This window comes from Xyrauchen texanus, chromosome 24, assembly GCF_025860055.1.
Source record: "Xyrauchen texanus isolate HMW12.3.18 chromosome 24, RBS_HiC_50CHRs, whole genome shotgun sequence".
Taxonomy (NCBI): domain Eukaryota; kingdom Metazoa; phylum Chordata; class Actinopteri; order Cypriniformes; family Catostomidae; genus Xyrauchen; species Xyrauchen texanus.
In genome coordinates this window covers 32,903,838-32,926,378 of record NC_068299.1, presented here as the reverse complement: position 1 = coordinate 32,926,378, position 22,541 = coordinate 32,903,838, and the positions used below count along the sequence as shown (strand labels likewise).

Sequence of the window (22,541 nt, the reverse complement as noted above, 5' to 3'; positions counted from 1 at the left end):
TTGAGAAAAAATTTATATTTTAAAGGTCAAATTTAATCCATAATTGCAATGTAAAGTTTACATATACAAGTTGCAATGTAAACTTGTATAACATCCAAAAAGTCTCAAGGTGAAAGGTCACATCTGGTCTTTCTTATACGGGTCAAAATTGACCCTTCAAGACAATGGAAGGAACAATTTGCTTTAAATTGTTATTTCTCTTAAACAATTATAAACAGAAATCAAGGTTCTTTTTTATTTTGTTAGCTTTGATGGTCTTGACAAAGTATAGCAAATGTTTGGTACTGGAAAATTATACTGTATTCATAATGTATTCTTTACATGTGCTGGATCAAATATTACCCTAAGAAAACAAGAGGGTTAAAAAAAAATTCACAAAAAAAAAAACAAAAAACAAAAACATAATTACTAACCCTCATGTTGTTCCAAACATGTGTTCTCTTATTTTTACATGGAACAAAAAAAAAAAAAAGAAATATTATAGAATCTTCATACAGCTCTTTACCATATGTAAAAACCACATACTCTCACAGTAACCCCGACTGTCAAGCTCCCCCCAAGTAACCCTTGGAACAGAAAGTAAAATAAATATTTATTCACTGATAATATTCCCTCCAAATAAGCTCTGAAATAGTATTCATATTCACTCTAAAAATACCACCTTGGTGTGTTGTGCCAGTTTTGACGTTGATGCCAAAACACCACTGGCTCTTATGTTGAAACCAAACACCACTAATTTAAATGTGCGAAATGGGAAACAATATTTGACAGCTGCAGCGAAGAGGAAGAATTTCATAGAATTATGACTCACACTGAGCTTTCATGCCATCGGCATTCTAAGAATACAGTGCACAAGTAGTAGTACAGACTACTTTTATGGTATTTTGTTGTGGTCTGTATGAACTGCCATCATAATGAAAGAGCTGTGAGAACATTCATCAAAACCTCTCATACCGGTTTGGTACGACATGGGGGTGGGTAAATAAGACAACATTTTCGTTTTTAATTTTAAGTGCACCACAAGACTTGGCAAAACACATGTGAGAGGGAGTGGCGTGTCACCAGGGCAACAACAGCGACACATTTCCATTAGTCAGCTAAAAAGTTGACTCCAGTTCCGTGGCGGAAGTAGGACGAGCGGCTGATTTCCGCTTCCCTCACCACTGCTGCTGGCTGCTGGTGGACACTGAGGGAAAGATGGCGGCGGTCGAGACAGTTCGCGAATCACCGTCCGCTCTGTGCAGTGACTTCCTCAATTTCTCCGCTAAAGACACCGCTGCGGTAGGCGACAGTTTTATAAATGCTTCCGAAAGCGACTCTTCATAGTAATTGCATGTATTTAAATGTTAAAATCGTTGCGGGCCCGGTGAAATTTATGTTGTTGTTTTTTCTCTCGCTCTATAGCTTGGGTTGCTTCCCCTGTGTTGTCTCGCTAACCGCAAAACACACACCTGACACTCACTATATTTCTATAAAACATCGCCAAGTTTTATAAAGAAATATTCCGAGGTTTATATTTCTCGCATCTGAAGCGTTACTGAAAGCTTGGCTGGCAAATAGATGGGCTTTTAAACAGATTTGTCATTGTTTGTGAGAAGGCTGCGATAAAAACAACGCTGCCTGCTTTGTTCATCACATCTAGACTCTGATGTAATATAGCCTAGTTTATGCTGTTATTAGCTCACATATTAAGGTATTTACATTTTTGCGTGGACAGCTCCTCTGGCGCACTTAATAAATGTGTTCAAACAAGTCGATATGAGTAATTGTGTAATAAACCATTGATCTGTTGTGTTTTACTGATGTAAAGCCGTCATTATGAGCTTTCTACCAATGAATATCAGGCGTTTAGGGAGGCAATGGGTTTGACACATTTTACCAGTGCTGTGGTTGTAAAAACAAACATTAATTTGTTATTTTATCTAGGTAAATTTGTTCGTATCCATGTTGTTTTGCTAACTAATCATGTCCCTTCTCAAAATAATTATTGGTTTGTTTTTTTACCAAAATAGCTCAGATGTTGGTTATTTTAAATCACATGCAAGACCCTAATCATGTTGTGGTTTGTATTGTCAGATAGAAGTTGAAAGGCTACAATGCACACTGGATATATTAGACTATATCTTAACATATGCATGAAAACATGGAATTAATAGTCTCCACTTTTGATCTTTACTGATAAAAATTCCTATTTGATTGTAAATTCTTGCATGGTTATTTGGTTATTTATTTTTACAGACACTAGATTATATGGCTATATGCTTTAGTACTAAATCCAGGTTGGTAGGTCGATATAGACAGTCACAGAGGGTGCCAGGTTCTGCTTACTGTGCATACGTAATCCCTGTTTGCCTTTAGCAAAGCACCGTAATCGTAACCACCGTATGTACCAAAAAAAGAACTGTTCTGACCGGCTCTGGATAATACTTGCTGTGTGATGTCAGTTAGGTTATTATAATATTTCCTTCATGAACAAAAGCTGTCAGAATTATACCTTTTATTTCCTTTTGTCTTGCATGACAGATACAGTGGATGGTTTCACTATAGCGTTTGATATCTACAGGCTTATACCGATTGTTTTATTGAATAAAGGCTACATTTAATATAAAGGCTAGTTTTTTTATTAAATAAATAATTATATAATATTTATATTTATACATTATTTAATGCTTGGTGTGGCACTATGGCATTACAGCATTCTCCAATTTATCACATTTCCCTTCCTGGCAGTCCAGATAATTCCATTCAGGAAGTCATTTTTGGGGATGGGGAAACTGAGCCAGTTCCCTCTGGGAGTTTCTATATAGGGATGGGAATCAGAAGGAATTGATTGATTCCGGTTCTGATTCGGGCAATTCCACGTAAAGGTCAACCATACCATGGAAAATGGCAATTTCAATCTTATTTCAATTCATCATGCAGCCTTTATGGGTATTACAGCTTAATATTAGGGGGGTAAATCGGACGTTTCATCACAATACAATCTTATATCGATTCTCTTGGCCTGCCATCCAATATATTTGCAGATACTTCAATGTCTGCTGCGATACAATTTAGATTTGATTCGATTCATGGCCCTGCACTCGATATTCCTATATTATGTGCCTATTTTACACAATTAAAAATGCTTTGCCCTCAAATGCAACAAAAATATAATTTGAATATTTTATTGAGTTCTCTGAAAAGTGCACATTTTGTTTCCACATTGGGACATCCACAACAAAATATGGTACTTCAGATGTTGAAAAAAATTATACAGATAATAATATAAAAATAACGTCACACACAAGTGATCATCAATCATTTGATTACAGCTTATTTTTCAGTTTAATCCAACTCAAAGTACTTACATACGCATGACTTGTTTCCAAATTTCATGCTGTTTGTAGTTTTCTTGGCCACAACGTCCACAGTTGTAATGAAAAATGCTGTTACAGTTAATTGGGATAAATGTTAGTAAGGGTGTTGATGTTTAAATTTGTAAAGTCTTACAACTGTTGCTAGTGTTGAGCAGGTGTTTCTCTTTCCCTCATTAGTGCTGTTCAGAATGTCGCCGTTGTCAAGACGTTTCACATGATGGTTGAACTTCTCCATGGTACTATAAAATAGCAAATTCTCACGTCAAATTCAAATGGGTCGCATGCGCAACGATATGGATGAAAGCCCGAATTAATCGTGCACGTGTGCCTGCTTTACCGCAAAGATGTGCTGCTAGAAACACTGTCAAGAGTATTTCAGAGTGGTGTTCCAGCTGCTTTGGTGAAAAATTGCAGCCATGTTACCAAAAGTCACGAAGATCATACGATTCTGGTATTTTTTTAAGAATGGAACCGGTTCAGAACAAGAACCTGTTCTCAGTTCCCAACTGTAGTAATAATCATTTGCCTAAAATTTGATTCACAGTCTCCACGGCCTCTTTTAATCAAATGACTGTGTAATTTAAACATTTCTCTTAAAAAATCTTCAGACAAATATGCATTACATTGTCACTCTTCATACCAGTCCACCTAAAAATATTATCCATTCTGTTAATTAGAATAATATGTCTAAAATTTTGTCATTCACGGCAATCTCCAATTCATTACAATGGGGAGCTCTGCAGTGCTTTTCAGATCGAGTAACTGTAACCAAGGGGGGCGGAGCTTAGCGAAGGGTTAATGTTTGTGATATATTTTATTGATTGATTGAAATCATTATTCCACAATAAATATTGAAATGGTAAATGTTTATTTCACTCTTTGTTTAGATTGTAATATATCTTATAATGTATATTAATTTGTGTTTTTATAATGGATTTTCTTAGTTTAATGTTGAATGTCTGCATCTGGGATGAGGCTAAAATAGGAAAATCTGCACATACAAGGTAGGGCTTAGAGGTTTTTTGTATTTTTTTCAATTAATTTGAATTTGCGTTTTGACAATTCTTTATTATTATTTTTTAATTGAGAAATCAAAATTTTGCCAAAAAAATTAATAATGCAAACGTATAAGTTAGTTACATTATAAATCCATCAAAGGCTGAATACGGAAGAGAATAAGAATTCATACGCTTGTCATTATGCTGCTCCCGATCTGATCAGCTGCACGTGTTTCGCGCCCTGAATGAACGTGATCACGGAGACTGATATAAAAGACAGCGGTAATATTCCCAGTACGATTGCACACAGTGTATTTGTAGCTCAGCTTCGTCTATCATGCAGTTATACACCAGCTTAAGACCATACCTGGCCCCGCCGCGCACATGTTGATGAACGGTCTCCTTTTCTTTTTATCTATAAAAAGCATTAGTTACATGACAGCTATTGCGCTTTATTTCAAATCATGGAGAGGCTATATATGGGAGAATCAAACATTTGAAAATAATTAAGTCCTGTTAAAAAAAACAGTTTTTACGTAGATTTTTTTTATATCCTAAGCTTGCAAAAAATAAATAAGTAGAAATGTTTTCTTTAATAAAAAAATAATTCCTTGGGCATGACATTGACAAGTTGAAGAAACACCAAAATATTGTTAGATGGTATAAATTCATACCATTTTTACAAAGGTTTTGAATGTGGCTCATTCAGTCAGATTTTAGAGTTGGATATATCTCTCTTGTAATGTTAGTTATAATGTTTACTGTTATAATATTAGTTATAAACAATTGTGTATAACTCAAGTGTTACATATATGAAGCTGATACCAGTCTTGTCATTCATTTGTTGAGAATAATCTTTTAGCGTGTATCCATCAAAGTTCCAAAGAAAATGAAATAATAACATTAGATTTGAAGTACCTTTCATTTGTTATGTATTTACTTAATGGATTATCCAAAAATAAGCAGGACCACATGGCTATTTCATACATAAATCATCATGAATGGAAATTGGCTTGGCGTCCTGAAACTGAGATGTTCTAAAAATATATATTTTGAGGTGAATTCTGCTTGTCCCTTCCCAAGCTGTCCCGTAAGGCCATCCAAATATTAAGCAATGAAGGCAAGCACTACAGTCGAAGAAATCCCAGCAACCAGAGTTCCTGTTCAAACTTTGTCCACCTGACCTGCTTGCTTTGTCATTTTCGATTTGAAGGTTTTTTGGGCTTTGTGTATTTGCTTTTTCATGGTTACATGCTGTGTAGCAGTAATTAACAGGGTATTAACTTGAAGGCTAATCCAATCAAAAATCCAATTAAAGTGCAAAAATATGACAACACTTAAGGGGCTTTATTTCTGTTTTTCAGGCATCAACTTTTACTTGAACAATTGTTTGTTCATTACCCATCTGTTGAAACTTTACCCATCTGTCCACAGAATTGGCTACAGGTGAGCAACCTGCCCCAAGAGGTGTACCGGCACTTGGCCTGCTACGTCCCCAAAATCTACTGCCTGGGACCCAACCTGAACCCTCAGAATGAGGACCTGCTAGCCCAGTTGTTGCTTCAGTCCCCACTGGAGTGGTACCTGTGCGGGGAAGAGCCATCCATGGGCTTGGCGAAGCTGGAACAGGGCAATCAGCCTTCACAGCTCTGTGGCCATGTCTTCAAAGTCGGGGAGCCAACGTACTCCTGCAGGTAGAACATCAGTACCTTATAATCTCCTTGGTCCTGCCAAAGAAGGATGTTTTTTTCGTATGTAGACAGCACCAATATGGCTTTGTTTGGATCTCAAAAGGTGCTTGAAAAAACCTTGTTTGCTGTCTTCATAGCATCCGAAACGAGTTTGAACCTCATAAAAGACTGATTTGGAATGCTTAACATGGGCAGCAACTCCATGTGTGGTACAAATGGCACTTTGCAAGGATTATTCCAGTAGAGTTTGACATTCGCATGTTGCCTGTGTTACCAGTGTGATTATTGTTTTCTTTTTAAGAAAAGGAGGAAATTCTTCTTGTGATGTTTATTGGCGGTTGGCAATCCAGTTTATGGTGCATTATGCCACCAACTGAGCTGGAGTGTGGAGCCTCACAAGTTTTTCAATGGAGTTAAACCTCAGCTGAAGATGATGAAATTTGGGAAATTTCATCGAAATGAGATCACACCTTATGTAGGAATAAATCCTAAATGGAGTATACTTCAAATGTAGCTTACCCTCTGGAGTTTACTTGTAAACAAGCAAGTTATCGGATGTTTACAATAATTCTTGAAGTCTAACAAACATTTGGAATGATTTTCTCACCCATTAATGGTATGAAATGTACATTGGCAGCCAAAAGTTTGGAATAATGTACAGATTTTTGTCTTATGGAAAGAAATTGGTACTTTTATTAACCAACGTGGCATTCAACTGATCACAATGTATAGTCAGGACATTAATAACGTAAAAAATTACTATTACAATTTGGAAAAAAATTCAGAACTTAAAATAGTTCTCATAAAAAATCCTGCATGTGAAGCAATGACAGCTTTGCAGATCTTTGGCATTCTGTCAGTTTGTCCAGATACTCCTGAGACATGTACACCACACTTCCTGTAGCACTTGCCATAGATGTGGCGGTCTTGTCGGCCACTTCTCACACACCTTATAGGCTAACTGATCTAAAAAAATCTCAATGGGGTTAAGATCCATAACACTCTTTTCCAATTATCTGTTGTTTAATGTCTGTGTTTTTCTTTGCACATTCTAACCTTTTTGTTTTTCTCTTTCAAAAGTGTCTTTTTCTTTGCAATTCTTCCCATAAGGCCTGCACCCCTGTCTTTACTGCTGTACATGAAACTGGTGTTAAGCGGGTAGAATTCAATGAAGCTGTCAGCTCAGAGGACATGTGAGGCGTCTATTTCTCAAACTAGAGATTCTGATGTACTTATTCTCTTGTTTAGTTGTACATCTGGCCTCCCACATCTTTTTCTATCCTTGTTAGAGCCAGTTGTCCATTGTCCTATTGTGATAAATATCGAACAATATGAAATCATGAAAATGTTTTTGGCCATATTGCCCAACCCTAGTCTCGAGACTTTAAAAACAAGTAAGTCATGCGCAAGATGCTAAAAACAGTGAGACAGGCCACAAAGGTCAAAGACATCTATCTAGCAGATGTTTACATAGAAAAGCAGTACAAAAACAGTGCAGATGGATGCAAAAACGCGTTTGGGTTGAATGGCCTCTTTACAGGCAGTTCATTAGGTTCTGGAACAGAATGGATGTCAGAGAAGTCGGAAAGCGTTTAGTCTGAAGGCGCAGTGATGCAGAGTTAGTGTTTACATCCTAAGCCATGTGTTTATGCAGTTGACACACTGAAGTGGTTGTAGCAGTTTGGCCTGGGATAATCTGGGTCCACTGCATTCCCACATCCGTCAGAAGTCTTTGCTGAATTAGGTCAGGTTGCTGTTAGGTTAAATTCTTAAGGCTAGATCACAGTAAGCCGGCTAAGAGGCCGAAGGTGACAAGAGTGTGTATTTCAAACAGTTCTGCTTTGTTTCCGTACAGAAACAAGTAATGCTTTTCTCTAATCAGCCAATAGTGTGGCAGCAGTGCAATACATACAATTATAAAGATATGTGTCAGGAGCTCAGTTAATGTTCACATCAACCATCAGAATGGGGGGAAAAAATGTGATCTCAGTGATTTCAACCATTGCATGATTGGTGTTGCCAGATGGGCTGGTTTTGAATATTTCTGTAACTGCTGAGTCAGAATGGTGCCAAAAGTAAAGAACATCCAGTGAGCATCAGTTCTATGAATGAAAACATTTTTGTTGATGAGAGAGGTCTTCAGAGAATGGCCAGACTGGTTCGAGCTGACAGAAAAGCTACTGTAACTAAGATAACCCCTCTGTACAATTGTAGTGAGCAGAATAGCATCACAAAATGCACAACATGTTGAAACTAGAGGCGGATGGGCTACAACAGGTTCCAGGTTCCTCTTCTGTCAGCCAAGAACAGAAAACTGAGGCTGCAGTGGGCACAGGCTTACAAAAGCTGGACAGTATAATACTGCAAAAACATTGCCTGGTGTGAAGAATCTGGATTTCTGCTGAGGTACACAAATGGTAGGCTCACTGCAGCCTCGGCTTTCTGTTCTTGGCTGACAGAAGTGGAACTTGATGTGGTCTTCTGCTGTTGTAGACCTGTAGACCTGCCTCTAGTTTTGACATGTTTGACATTTTGAGATGCTATTCTGCTCTTTACAATTGTACAGAGGGGTTATCTGAGTTACAGTATCCTTTCTGTCAGCTTGAGCCAGTCTGACCATTCTCAGTTGACCTCTGTCTTCAACAAGGTGTTTCTATCCACAGAACTAGATGTTTTTTTTTTTGTTTGTTTTTGGCACCATTTTGAGAAAATTGTAGAGACTTTTGAGTGTGAAAATTCCAGGAGATAAGCAGTTACAGAAATACTCAAATCAGCCAGTATGGCACAGCTTAAATCACTGTCATAATTTTTTCCCCAATCTGTTCTGCATGATTTTAGGCATTGCATTGCTGCCATACGGTTGGCTGATGAGATAATCGCATGAGTAAGTAGGTTTACTGTTGTTCCTAATAAAGTGCTTGGTGAGTCTATCTTTTCGGCTTTATCATTGTGGTTTTATTACGAGGTTTTTATGTTGTGTGTGAACCTTTGATGCTGAGATATCCTTTTGTAAGCAGAGCAACTGGTGATCTGTATGTGACTTCATTTGATGTTATTTCTCCTCAGGGAGTGTGCGGCCGATCCGACCTGCGTGCTGTGTATGCAGTGCTTCTTAGGCAGTGTTCACAAAGAGCATCGCTACAGGGTAAGTGTAAATTAAAATGTCACCACAAACACACTGTAGCCACTTCCCTTTAATGTTATTACAGAGAACGTTCACACAAAAATTTTAATTCTGGCTTCATTTACAAACCATGTGTTGGGGGGGCCCACCCCTGGAGTCACGAGGTCGAATCCAGGGTGTACCGAGTGACTCCAGCCAGGTCTCCTAAGCAACCAAATTGTCCCGGTTGCTAGGGAGAGTAGAGTTATATGGGGTAACCTCCTCGTGGTCGCTATAATGTGGTTCTCTCTCTCGGTGGGGCGCATGGGGAGTTGTGCATGGGTGCAGCGAAGAATAGCGTGAAGCAACCACACTCGCTGTGTCTCCACAGTAACGTGCTTAACTAGCCACATGATAAAATGCGTGGATTGACGCTCTCAGACATGGAGGCAACTGAGATTCATCCACTGCCGCCCAGATTGAGGCGAGTCACTACGCCACCACGAAGAATTTTAGTACATGGGGAATTGGGCATTCCAAATTGGGGAGAAAAAAGAGAGGAAAAAACAAACAAACAAACCATAAATTATTCCAAAACCCAACTCAAAAGGAAGTGTTGGGTTGAATGCTAGCCTCAGTGACCATTCACTTTCATTGTATGGAGAAAGACACATTCAAATTGAATGGTGACTGTGGCGAAATGCTGCTTAACATCTTGTGTGTTCCACAGAAGAAATTGTGCTTGTTTTGATCAACCATTATGATAAAACTCATGGTACAGTTCTTGTAAAGGTCAAATTACAGATGGACCTTTTTATAGCTGTGAAAAGCAAATGGTCAAACTGAATCAAATTATCAAGTGTTTTTCACTTTTACCTCTGACTAAGAGTAGATTGTTTTGTTTAATTGGAGTTTTACCTTAAAGAAGTGGAATAGATTTGACAATGGCCCAAACAGTAGTTGGACATTTGAGACACTCATAAAAAATTGAGGAATGCATTAGATGGCTAAATATAAAACCAGGGGACATTTAATATAAAAATAAATATTAAATAAAAAATGGCACATATTTGAAGAAAAACATTTCATCAAAAGAAGTTTGCTGGGCTTTAAATGATAAAAAAAAAAAAAAGTTGGACATTTGAGACACTCATAAAAAATTGAGGAATGCATTAGATGGCTAAATATAAAACCAGGGGACATTTAATATAAAAATAAATATTAAATAAAAAATGGCACATATTTGAAGAAAAGCATTTCATCAAAAGAAGTTTGCTGGGCTTTAAATGATAAAAAAAAAAAAAATGCTGTTCATCATGAAGACAAAACGTATTTGGACACTTTCTGCTTGTCAAACAAAATGTGATGAACGACACCTGTGATTTCTCTGCTGGCACACCAATGTGAACTTGAGGGGAACTGACTTCATAGATCCACTAAAATGACCTTGCAACCTGTTGGATTAGAAGTGAATGGCTCAGAAAAGTTAAATTAGTTCTGTCACAAGATCTTGTGTCATTTGTTCAAAGCCTTTCTGTTTTATATTTTGGTCTAATGCAGTGAAATTCTTTGATTTAAATTTGGCCTCAGTGTCCAAATACATTTTGTAGCTACTCTGTATAATTAAACCCATTAGCCCTCACAAGTATTTGTTTTAAGTAACACCGGACCAGGCAGTCATATATCTGTTGCAGATTGACTCATGACATGAAAATGAGTTCTAGTTCTAATAACTTGGAGATGAATCTTGGCCTCAAAAAGCAATTTGTTTATTTACAGTCTGGTCTCTTTAGGCTGGTGATCAACTATGAGCTGTCTGGTGCAGACATATATGTGTGTGTATGTGGCTCTTTGCCTGGTGATCCCATCACAAAGAGGCTCAAAATCTATTTCACAATCGGAATGAACATACAACCTCCACATTATCTGCTGTTACCTTCTCAACATTCTAGAACCAGCTGAAAACACATCTGTTCCGCGAGCACTTAACCAACCCACACTTGTTGCACTTACTACTGTACTTAGCCTGCACTTCAAATACAAAAACAAAACAATCCTTGTCTGTCTCTTTCTCCAGTGCTAGCATCTTTACTACTCCAGCCACTGTTTAAACTTTGCAGTCAAACTTTGTATGACAAATTGCTTGCTGTGTGTCTCTTTTGTAAGTCGCTTTGGATAAAAGTATCTGCTAATTGACTATATGTAAATTTAAATGTCTTTGTGCTCTTCTCTCTTTAGATGACTACCTCAGGGGGAGGAGGCTTCTGTGACTGCGGTGACACAGAGGCCTGGAAGAAGGGCCCTTACTGTCAGAAACACGAGCCAAATATCAGTGACACTTTCCAGAAGGTAAGATACCTATACAGTCTAAACCTCTGCACACTTCCTACCAAATCGAAGAACGAACGTGTGTGACGTCATTTAGAAGAAAATCTGGCCAAAACAATTGTGTTTTTGCATTTGTTTCATTGGTTTGTAACCGCTCTCCTGGGCGAACTTTCAGGAATACTTATTTGTGGCTGCGTAACACCTTACTGCCGTTAGTCCAGGTCATTGGTAGGTGTGACCTGGAGATCCACGTAATGGAGAGAGAAGTTTAAAATGTGTATATCTGCTATTAGATGCAATAATGGTGTTAACTTTATAGGGGTATGTTGGCATAGATTGATTTATGGGCAACAGTCATGGATTAAAAATATGAAACTCACTTTTGATTTTGTGCGCTCTTTAGCAATTCTTGTAGTACATTTGAGGAAGCACTTCTCAATTCCTAAACCCACTTGGTAGGACTGTGACTTTCATAATTGCATAGAAGAATACAGTACCTTAGCGTTATTTAACTTTTGATATGGCCAAAATCTTATTTATAGGGTTCCCACAGTCATGAAAAACATGGAAATATTTGGAAATATTTCAATTGAAATTTACAGGCCTGGAAAAGTTGTGGAAATAAAACAAAATCTCAAAAAACATGGAAATTTCATAGGGCTGAACGATTAATTGAAATAAAATCCAAAACGGTGTATGATGTGTATCAACTCTCAATATATTATTAAATAAATAAATGCTTGCTGCTCTAACTATGTGCACAGCGCTGTTCTCTGTAGTGTATTACACGTGCTCATATCGCTTTAAAATACAACACTCTAGATACAATGATTGCTAATTTGCATAATTCAAAATACGCTTTGCCACTAAAATTTACTTTAATCCAAATCTTAAGTAACCTAATAACATAGGGTTTTGTGGACAGAAGAGTGGATGAGAGCATTTCTGTGCATTACAATGCCATTGCACACTCAACCACTTACAGTAATGTCTTCCGTCAATGTACCGCTAAAATAAAACTTCATATATACATATACACACACATACTACCAGTCAAAAGTTTAGTTTCACTTACTCATTCTTTATTATTTTTCACATTTAAGGATAATAGTAAAGTTATTAAATGTTTTATATTTTAGCATCTTCAAAGTAGTCACCCTTTGCATAGAATTTGCAGACATAATCTCAACCAACGTCTTGAGGTATCATCCTGGGATGCTTTTTAAACAATATTGAAGGTGTTCCCATTTATGTTGGGTACTTATTAGCTGCTTTTCTTTATTATTTGGTCCAAGTCAACCCTTTCAAAAACATTATTTTTTTTTTAAATATAATTTTAGTTTTGTAATGAAATAAATGAATATGTTGGCACAATTATATTTTTGTCTACAAAACTCATTTCAAACATTTAAGCATACGCCTTCAGATCAAAAGGTTTTTAAGATCATGAGAAACATTTCAGTCAAGTGAGCCCAAACGTTTTAAATGGTAAACATCCAGTGAGCGGCAGTTCTGTGAACGGAAACGCCTTGTTGATGAGAGAGGTCAACAGAGAATGGCCAAACTGGTTTGAACTGACAAAGTCTATGGCGCTGTTTTGCCACAACGAGGGGGGCCAACACAACATTAGGCAGGTGGTTTTAATGTTGTGGCTGATCGGTGTATATTTAATTGTATTTTGTATTTATTAGTCTGGTTCTTTTTAAGAGGACTAACATTTTAACATCCTTTCTTGAACAGTACTGCCAATAGACATAGAGCATGTTTGCCCATAATGTAATTTTGGTCGCATGGAAACATTTATTATTATTATTATTATTATTATTTTATGTTAATAATGAAATTGCAGTTATAATTGCAATTAACATTTTCCAAATTCGAAAACATTCAGCCCTAGTGATTCGTCCATTTGAGTCAGTTCTATGTAATGAATGAGTTGAAATGGTTTTCAAATCACTCTAAATGATACAGTAGCAAACCGGTTTCCAGTATTCACAAACGTCTGGAAACGTCATTGAAAAGTCACGGAAATTCATTGGTAAAAAGAGCGTAAACCTTTTTTAAAGTTTAACAATAAACTGGTTATTTTTAGTTTTTAGAGAACCTCACACTCCCTATCTTGTTTGGCAGGATCCATTGGCTAATATTTCTGCTGAGATGATCGCCCGCACATACAATGTTTTCTCCATCATCCTCAAATATGCTGTGGACATGCTTACATGGGATAAAGATGATGAGCTACCTGAAGGCCTTGAGTCACCGTAGGACAAATGCACACTCATGTCCTTTCCCTTAATGCTAAATACACAATCATCACTATCGCCATTACTCTTGCTTGATTCTGATTGGTTCATTTACGTTCTAAGGCTACCACAACAAAATAAGCATTTAAAACAAAGACATTGGTTAAGTCCATTGGATAAGGATGAAAAAACAATGTCTAAATTATCCTTCATTTATTTCAATTTCAGTTTAAAATCAGCCATCGTGTTCCCTCGTCTCACCTGCACTTACACACATACCAGACCAACAAATAGAGCCGCATCCCCGCAACTTGATCAATACAGTTTCTATTATCTGAAATAACGTTTTATTGTTACAATGTATTTCGCCCTAATCAGCCTTGCATAGCTATAGTGGAAAAAAGAGCTGTGCTTCCCCTCTCTCACACAAACTATCTCAGGAGCAAAGTCAGTATTATAAGTATATTAAACACACGATTAATAAGTTATTAGTATTCATAAGTGAAATAATTTGGTGAAGTGGTATGAAACTGTTATGCGGTCAAGTCCTGGAACTACTTCAAAGCTGTGCGTTTACTTGAAAATTAATTGCACACCTTAGAATGTCCATCAACCAATCAGAATCGAGGATTTAACAGACCCGTGGTATAAATCAGAAATAAGGAACAACTTTTTTGCATGCAACTTGTTTGAACTTTTAACCCATGGACCCATTTTTTTACTTTGGTTGCATGTTGATATTTGTGGAGAAGTATAACTCCAATGTTTTCCTTTAATAGGGCACGTGGAGACATGTACTACTGCATGCTGTTTAATGATGAAGTCCACACATATGAGCAGGTCATCTATACGCTACAGAAAGCTGTAAACTGCACCCAGAAAGAGGCTGTCAGTTTCGCCACCACTGTGGACAGAGATGTAAGTGCAAAGTTAAAGGAATGTTCCAGATTCAGTATAAGTTTCAGATTCAATCGACAGCATTTGTGGCATAATATTGATTACCACTTAAATTAATTTGTCCCTCCTTTAAAAAAAGCAAAAATCGAGGTTACAGTGAGGCACTTACAATGGAAGTGAATGTGTCCAATTTTTGGAGGGTTTAAACACAGAAATGTGAAACTTATAATTTTATGAAAACACATTAATTCTTCTGTTAAAACTTATTTGAGCTGTAAAGTTGTTTAAATGGTTGCTTTTACAGTCATTTTAGGGTTTGTTGACATTACATCGTCATGGTAACAAATTGGATATAACTTCACACGTAGGGGTGGGCGATATACCGGTAGACAGGATAAACTGGTAGAAATTTGTCAACCGTACACATTTTGGATTATCATCTTTATCGCGGTAACGCAAAATTGCCACACAAGAAATGTGTACAGCACATAATGTACGCATTACACACTCTGTCGAAATTCATTTGAATGAGAAGATGAGAGGAGATTATTAAGGAAAATGTGCATCCTCCATGGTGTGGAATTTGTTTGGCTTTAGAAATCACAAGTTTTTTGAGGAAAGTTATAACAACAAGAATAATAATAATAAGAAAATTAGTGCACATCATCAGACTGAAATGTGGCTTTTATTTTGTATTTTTTTTACTTTTACTATGTTTGTCAAATTCAAAATAAAGAGAAAATTAAATAAGATGAAGTTTTCATTTATAAAATATTTAATTAACTGACTGGATTACTCAAAATTACACATTGTGACATGGCTTAATATATAATTCAATTTTATTGATTTTTCAGAAAAGTGTAACTATATCAAAATATAAACTCAGCAAAAAAGAAACGTCTCTTTTTCAGGACACTTTATTTTAAAGATACATTTGTAAAAATCTAGATAACTTGCATATCTTTATTGTAAAGGGTTTAAACAATGTTTTCCATACTTGTTCAATGAACCATAAACAATTCATGAACCTGTGGAACGGTCATTAAAACACTAACAGCTTACAGACAGTAGGCAATTAAGGTCACAGTTATAAAAACTTAGGACACTAATGAGACCTTTCTACTGACTCTGGAAAAACACCAAAAGAAAGATGCCCAGGTTCCCTGCTAATCTGTGTTAAAGTGGCTTAGGCATGCTGCATGGAGGCATGAGGACTGCAGATGTGGAAAGGAAAATAAATTGCAATATCCGTACTGTGAGACTGCTAAGACAGCGCTACAGGGAGACATGAAGGACCCCTCGCAGTGGCAGACCACGTGTAACAACACCTGCAGAGGATCGGTACATCCGACTATCACACCTGCAGGACAGGTACAGTATGGCAACAACAACTGCCCGAGTTACACCAGGAATGCACAATCCCTTCATCAGTGCTCAGACTGTCCGCAATAGGCTGAGAGAGGCTGGACTGAGGGCTTGTAGGCCTGTTGTAAGGCAGGTCCTTTCCAGACATCACCGGCAACAACGTCGCCTATGAGCACAAACCCACCTTCACTGGACCAGACAGGTCTGGCAAAAAGTGCTCTTCACTGACGAGTCGTGGTTTTGTCTCACCAGGGGTGATGGTCGGACTTGCTTTTATTGGCGAAGGAATGAGGGTTACACTGAGGCCTGTACTCTGGAGCGGGATCGATTTGGTGGTGGAGGGTCCGTCATGGTTTGGGACGATATGTCACAGCATTATTGGACTGAGCTTGTTGTCATTGCAGGCAATCTCAATGCTGTGTTAGAGGGAAGGCATCCTTCCTCATGTGGTGCCCTTCCTGCAGGCTCACCCTGACATGACCCTCCAGCATGACAATACCACCAGTCATACTGCTCATTCTCTGCGTGATTTCCTGCAAGACAGGTATGTCAGTGTTCTGCCATGGCCAGCAAAGAGCCCAGACCTCAATCCAATTGAGCACGTCTGGGACCTGTTAGATCAGAGGATGAGGGTTAGGGCCATTGCCCCCAGAAATGTCCAGGAACTTGCAAGTGCCTTGGTGGAAGAGTAAGGTAACATCTCACAGCAAGAACTGGCAAATCTGGTGCAGTCCTTGAGGAGGAGATGCACTGCAGTACTTCATGAAGCTGGTGGCCACACTAGATACTGACTGTTACTTTTGACCCCCACCCTTTGTTCAAGGACACATTATTCCATTTCTGTTAGTCTTGTTCAATTTATGTCTTAGTTGTTGAATCCTTTTATGTTCATACAAATATTTACACGTTACATTTGCTGAAAATAAAAGAAGTTGAAAGTGAGAGGATGTTTTGTTTTTTGCTGAGTATATATTGTTATCTTGATAATCATTACTCATATTGTGATATAGGATTTTGGTCATATCGCTCACCCCTATTCACACATTAGTAAGCGATTTTATCACAGTAAAATCCTGTTTACACGCATATTGTTTACATCTTGTGTCTATGCTTTTGAAACGGTGAGTATTTTAATGTTCACAAATTGGCACCCATTCACTTCCATTGTAAGAGCCTCACTGTAACCCAGATTTTTGCTTTTTTTTTTTTTCAAGAAAATGATGCACAAAGTTATGTTTTATGGTAATCAACATTGTCACAAATGCTGTTGATTGAGCTTAACTTGTATTGAACCTGGAACATTCCTTTAAGTCAGCTGCAGCTGTTGTAATCTAACTTAGGAACATTTTGTTTTTATTATTTTGCTTGTGTTCAGCTCCTGGCTTAAAGTTAAGCCTGTTCTTGCATTTGTTTATTGAATACTTTTGTTCACGGTTTTCAGGGCAGGAAGTCTGTTCGATTTGGGGACTTCCAGTTCTGTGAGCAGGCCAAATCCGTTATTGTGGTAAGTTTTCAGCAATCATAAATCCCATCCGTCTGCCTCGGATGTGTAAATCAATAAGGTTTTGTACTCTCTTTGCTGATTGGTCTTCTCAATTAGGGAATTCATTGGCACAACAAATGTAATCTGAATGGAAATATTTGCATTTAAGTGTTAACCAAGGACTCACCCAAATTTACATGTAGCAGTTTCAGCATTTTTTCATCAACTTTGTTGGCCTGGTTTTAAGGCAGCATCGCATGATTCCTTCATGGAGAAGACAATCTCAAGTTGCATCGTGACAAGCTCAGTGAAACAATAACATCCAAGAAAATGTAAAAGTCTACTTTGTGAATTTGGAAATGTTTCTATATGTTTTGCAGAGGAACACAAGTCGTCAAACAAAGCCTCTGCGGGTTGAGGTCATGCACTCTTCGGTGGTGGCTCATCAGTGTTTCGCACTCAGGGCTCTCACCTGGCTTGGCCAAATCATCAGATCCTCAGGTCTGAATCTGCATCCTTCTCTCTCTTTTTTGCATTCCTTTTCAAACTCTTCTGTAGCTCTCGTGTTATTCAGTTTCTCATTTATCGTACGCTACGTAAATTTCTGTTTGCACCCATTATATCTGCTGTTTTGTCTACATTGCAGTAAAGTTTGTCATAATGCTTGCTTGCAGGGTAGACGTGGTTCAAATCACTCTGGAACCATATTAGTAGTATTTTACTCTAACACGAAGTCTAGCTGCAGTACTGTACTTGGCATGTACTGTGTGCATAGTTGTCTTATATTCAATGCATTGTACACTAGACTGAATCTTTTCCCAGTCACCTTTTCTACTGGTTCATAAAAGAAAGGCATTTGGTATGTAGAAGCATTTACAGTAAATCAGTGTGTGTTTTACTGTCACCTAACAGATGCTCTGAGGAGGATCCTCTGTCAGGTGGGACTGCAGCAAGGGCTGGAGGGAGAGAACTCCTCTCTAGTGGACACACTCATGCTCTGTGACTCTAAGATGTGGAAAGGTGAATGAATGAGTGTGCTGACTTCAGCTCTTCTGACATGCTGCAGAAACCTGCCGACAAGACGAAATATTTTGTGGACCACAAAATATTGTGGTCCACAAAATATTTCACCACAAAATATTGTGGTTTTGTTTCACCACAAAATATTGTGGTGAATTTGTGGAACTTTTTTTAAATTGTGACACTATTTGGGGTGGGGTGTGCTACTTGTTGATAAAATTATGTCTTCAAGCAAAGCATCAAATCTTGATAAAACAAGCTTAATTTTCTCATAACTTATGTATTTATTTTTTATTTATTTGGACATGCTCTTGGCAGGTTTTGTTAGATTCAGCCATCTGAGCTCAAGCTTATTTGCTTTCTCCAACCTGTTTTTCCTGCAGGAGCGAGAAATGTTTACCACCAGCTGTTCATGAGCAGCCTGCTTATGGATCCAAAGTACAAGAAACTTTTTGCCATTCAGTTTGCAAAGGTGAGACATCCATTTACATTTAACACTGCATATCTTTATTAAACCATCTCCATATTATTTGCTTGACACTAATATAAATGTATTATTGTTGGCTGTGAAGCCCCAGAAAGGAAGTGGTGAAAGATATTATATTTAAGTGATGATATTATAATTTGATCATGTTGCTTTGCATTCTCTCACATAGTTCTCGTGCATCCCCATGCGTACTGAAGAGTGGAGTCATGACACAAATGAAATGAATGCTCTGAATTCTATACATAGTTAAATTGTATTATTAGTATTACTTTCAGGACACTCTATGCAATACAACTCCTTTCCTTTACTTGTAAAACTTAACAAAAAGTACTGTTCATTAAAGTGTAAAAATGATCCATCAGGGATGGAGTGGGTCTAAAAATCAGCCCAGCAGAGGTCATTGGTGACATCAAAATAGAAATATAATTCTTCCCAGATGAAAAATACATAATTATGTTAGATACTTATGCTTGTAAACTGTCACTGATTATATACATTTGAAGTATTTTTAAAATGGTAAGTTTTAAAATAGTGTTGTCACTGATTATGTTTCTATTGGTTGTGTGTTTATCCAGTAAAATAATGTTTCCATAGATTCAATTTACTAGTGAAATCAGACATTACATGTAGCATTATCAGGACTGTCAAATATCAGGACTCTTGGCGTTGTTACATTATATTCAGCATTATTTGAAGTTTTACATTGTACAAATATCTGTTAATGCTGTACAGAAGATTCGCTCTCACGCTGAAAAGTCTCATACAGTGCTCATTGTAATACATGCTTACATGATGAGGGGAAACCATCTAAAATACTTTGATCCGAGACCTCAGTGTAATATAAATGAAAGCTGCACAGTTGATTACATTGAAACTGAAATAGCTGTATGATGTTGTATGATTACTAAACCGCCAAGTACAGATTAATCCAAATGATGGCGCTCCCTTTTTCTGTTGTGTTCGGTTGGTTTGATGTGGATGCATGCACTCGTTTAACAGAGACTCGCTTTTGGTAAAGACAAACAGTTTTCCACAATGCAAATACGTGCCTGATTTTGAATTTGCGACATGTATATAGTACATTATAAAATAGAAAATAGCAGTAAAATGTAAGTTATGCACTGGAGAGAAACAACTCATAAGCGCATCATACAGCATATTCGCTCCGTCAACGCACCTGACGTAGTAACTGGTCCACAATAAACTTTATGCTTATTATGGTCTTCATTGAAGTGTTCATATGAAAATTACTCCCGTTGCTGACAACTTGGGTCGTGTTTATCCTGCTTGTCTCCGTTGTTTTTCAAACGAGTTTCTTCATGCAACAAATTTTTCACTGTGCTGTAATGTGACGTCAATGTGAGCTTTTCTGTGCTCGCCGTGCGCATTGAACTAATCGATAATTAGTTGTTGATGATTTTCATTATCGTTAATTATCTATAAGCTGTTGCAGCACTATACGAAACTATGTATCTTAACATTTTTACCAGTGCAAACCATTGCCTCATTGACTTCCATTGTAAGTGCATCATTGTAAATGCAGTTTGTTTCAGATGAGTCAAGAAGTATTTTCATTGGTAACAGACAGCATGTCGCAGTTGCTTTTCACTGAGCATAACTTTGTTGTATAGTTGTATATTCAGTATATACATTTCAAATGACACAACAAAAATGATTATTAGTAACATAATATTTTAGAGTCTTTGAACACCTAAACACCACATCGACCTTCTCCCGCTTCTCGCTCTCACAGACATGTTTTATGTCATGAATCGTAGAGAATTCATAAAGAATTTATTTGATGAATATGTTATTGCATACCTCTACGTGTGTGTTTTATGCTTGCTTATAACTGGTTCCAAAACAAAATACCAGAGGAATTTGATGACTTTCGGTTCCGTTCTCAAACGGGCATTCTTCCGCTGGTGTGGATGGAACACACATGGGGGAATTCACAGAGCATGAATTGCGCATGGTAAATGCGCTATTTTTTAACACGCGCTCTGGTTTAGTGCCCCATTCACTTAAGGAATTATGCAGAACAGCGCAACTGCACACGCAAAGTCTACGCTGAACACAAATTGCACGCGCAATTCTGATCTTGCAGGCAGATTCTGAGCGCTATACAGAGGAGGAAGCAGCTGACCACCTTGATATGACAAACACTGCACGGACTGTACAGCATTATTCCACTACTGTGATCCAGACAGAAAGTGTGCTTAACTGCACGACACATCTGGATACATGACAGGAATGCTCTTCTCCATCATTTGATCATTATTTGATGAATTACTGTGGAAATAATCAATATTAAATGAACACAAGACACCTCTATTAAACAAAATTTGGTTTACAGTCTTGTTTCATTTGGCGGTAGTAGCGAGAAGTAAATTGCACCGGGTAATTTTTATGAATGAAGCGCCATCTTTAATGAGGCTAATTTACATAGACATTCCTTTCCACGCAATCATGCATCCTTTCTATGACATTTTGAATATTGAAGATGCAGCGCAATTTCAGCACTGATCGCGCCTGCTGAAATGGATTGCGGGTGGTTAGTGATAAGACGCAGGTATTTGCACTGAAATGCCACGGTTCGTGCTCACACCAGATGTTGCTTTTGTTTGGTTTAGATATGGATAATATATCAGAGAATAATATTATGTAAAAAAATTAAATAATAATAATTTCATCACTGACTTTCTGGGGCTTTGACAGTTTTGTTTTAAGTGCAAGACAACTTGGTGTTACATAGAATTCACAGTGACGTGATGTTGAAGAGATAGAGTGTGTGTATATTTAATATAGAGATATAACTCAGCAGCGTTACTTTTGCTGTCTGGTTCGCTGCCCACTGCAGGCCACATACTACCCATGTTGTGTCTGATCCAGTCGACCTGTGACAGCAGGAAGTCTGTCTCCCAGTGTGCCAAGAGCACTCAGGTGTGACTGACAGCATGTGCTAATAGAGCTTTGAACCAGATTACATTGCTTAAACAACTCTAGTCTGTTAAAAAACAGAATGTCTTAAGGTCAGCTGTAACTGAAGTCCGCCGGCTCCACGTGTCCACTAGTATCCCATTCTCAAGACTGACCTGTGCCGTGGTGTTACTTAACACAACGTGCCAAGGATATAGAAATTAGTTGGGGGACATAACTGCAGGCCATGATGGCCCTTGACCTCTGACTGGAAGGTGAATGTGCCCCTTCCCTTAGAATTACCGGTGCCTTCAAACTGATTTTATGGAGGATGATCACGAGCGTGTAGTATCAGTGACCTCTCTGTCAGTGCAGCTCTTCACCACCCCCACTGTGGTGAGTACCATCAATCCCACATACCTCTCCTTTCTCTTCTGCCTCTTTCTCCTCTCCTCCGCCTCCATCACTGCTGCCTACAGAACTATGAGAGCTTGCAGAACGACTTTGTGAAAGACGACCACGACAGGGAGTTCTCCGTCACTGACCTTTCTGTGCAAATGTTCACCGTGCCTTCTCTGGTGAGTACATGCATGGAAAGACGCCCTGCCGTGAGGAAGAGACCTTTTTCATTTTGGGCATGTCTCTTCT

General features: G+C 37.9%; 1 protein-coding gene across 5 annotated transcripts in view; it reads left to right on the top strand.

Annotated features, from left to right (window-relative positions):
• Window positions 1–1,140: 1,140 nt before the first annotated feature.
• Window positions 1,141–22,541, top strand: part of LOC127618205 (E3 ubiquitin-protein ligase UBR2-like) — a 56,102-nt gene continuing 34,701 nt past the window's right edge. For 3 of the 5 annotated variants that reach the window (XM_052090523.1, XM_052090524.1, XM_052090521.1), the window contains exons 1-11: window positions 1,141–1,281; window positions 5,792–6,051; window positions 9,115–9,193; window positions 11,390–11,500; window positions 13,610–13,740; window positions 14,502–14,640; window positions 17,426–17,488; window positions 17,848–17,968; window positions 18,380–18,487; window positions 18,871–18,959; window positions 22,373–22,471. In XM_052090523.1, coding sequence (XP_051946483.1) covers window positions 1,198–1,281; window positions 5,792–6,051; window positions 9,115–9,193; window positions 11,390–11,500; window positions 13,610–13,740; window positions 14,502–14,640; window positions 17,426–17,488; window positions 17,848–17,968; window positions 18,380–18,487; window positions 18,871–18,959; window positions 22,373–22,471 — 1,284 coding nt within the window. In that variant the 5' untranslated portion in view covers window positions 1,141–1,197. Of the gene's footprint in view, window positions 1,282–5,791; window positions 6,052–9,114; window positions 9,194–11,389; window positions 11,501–13,609; window positions 13,741–14,501; window positions 14,641–17,425; window positions 17,489–17,847; window positions 17,969–18,379; window positions 18,488–18,870; window positions 18,960–22,190; window positions 22,290–22,372; window positions 22,472–22,541 lie in introns of all 5 variants that reach the window. The other 2 variants (XM_052090525.1, XM_052090522.1) reach the window with 1 other exon arrangement.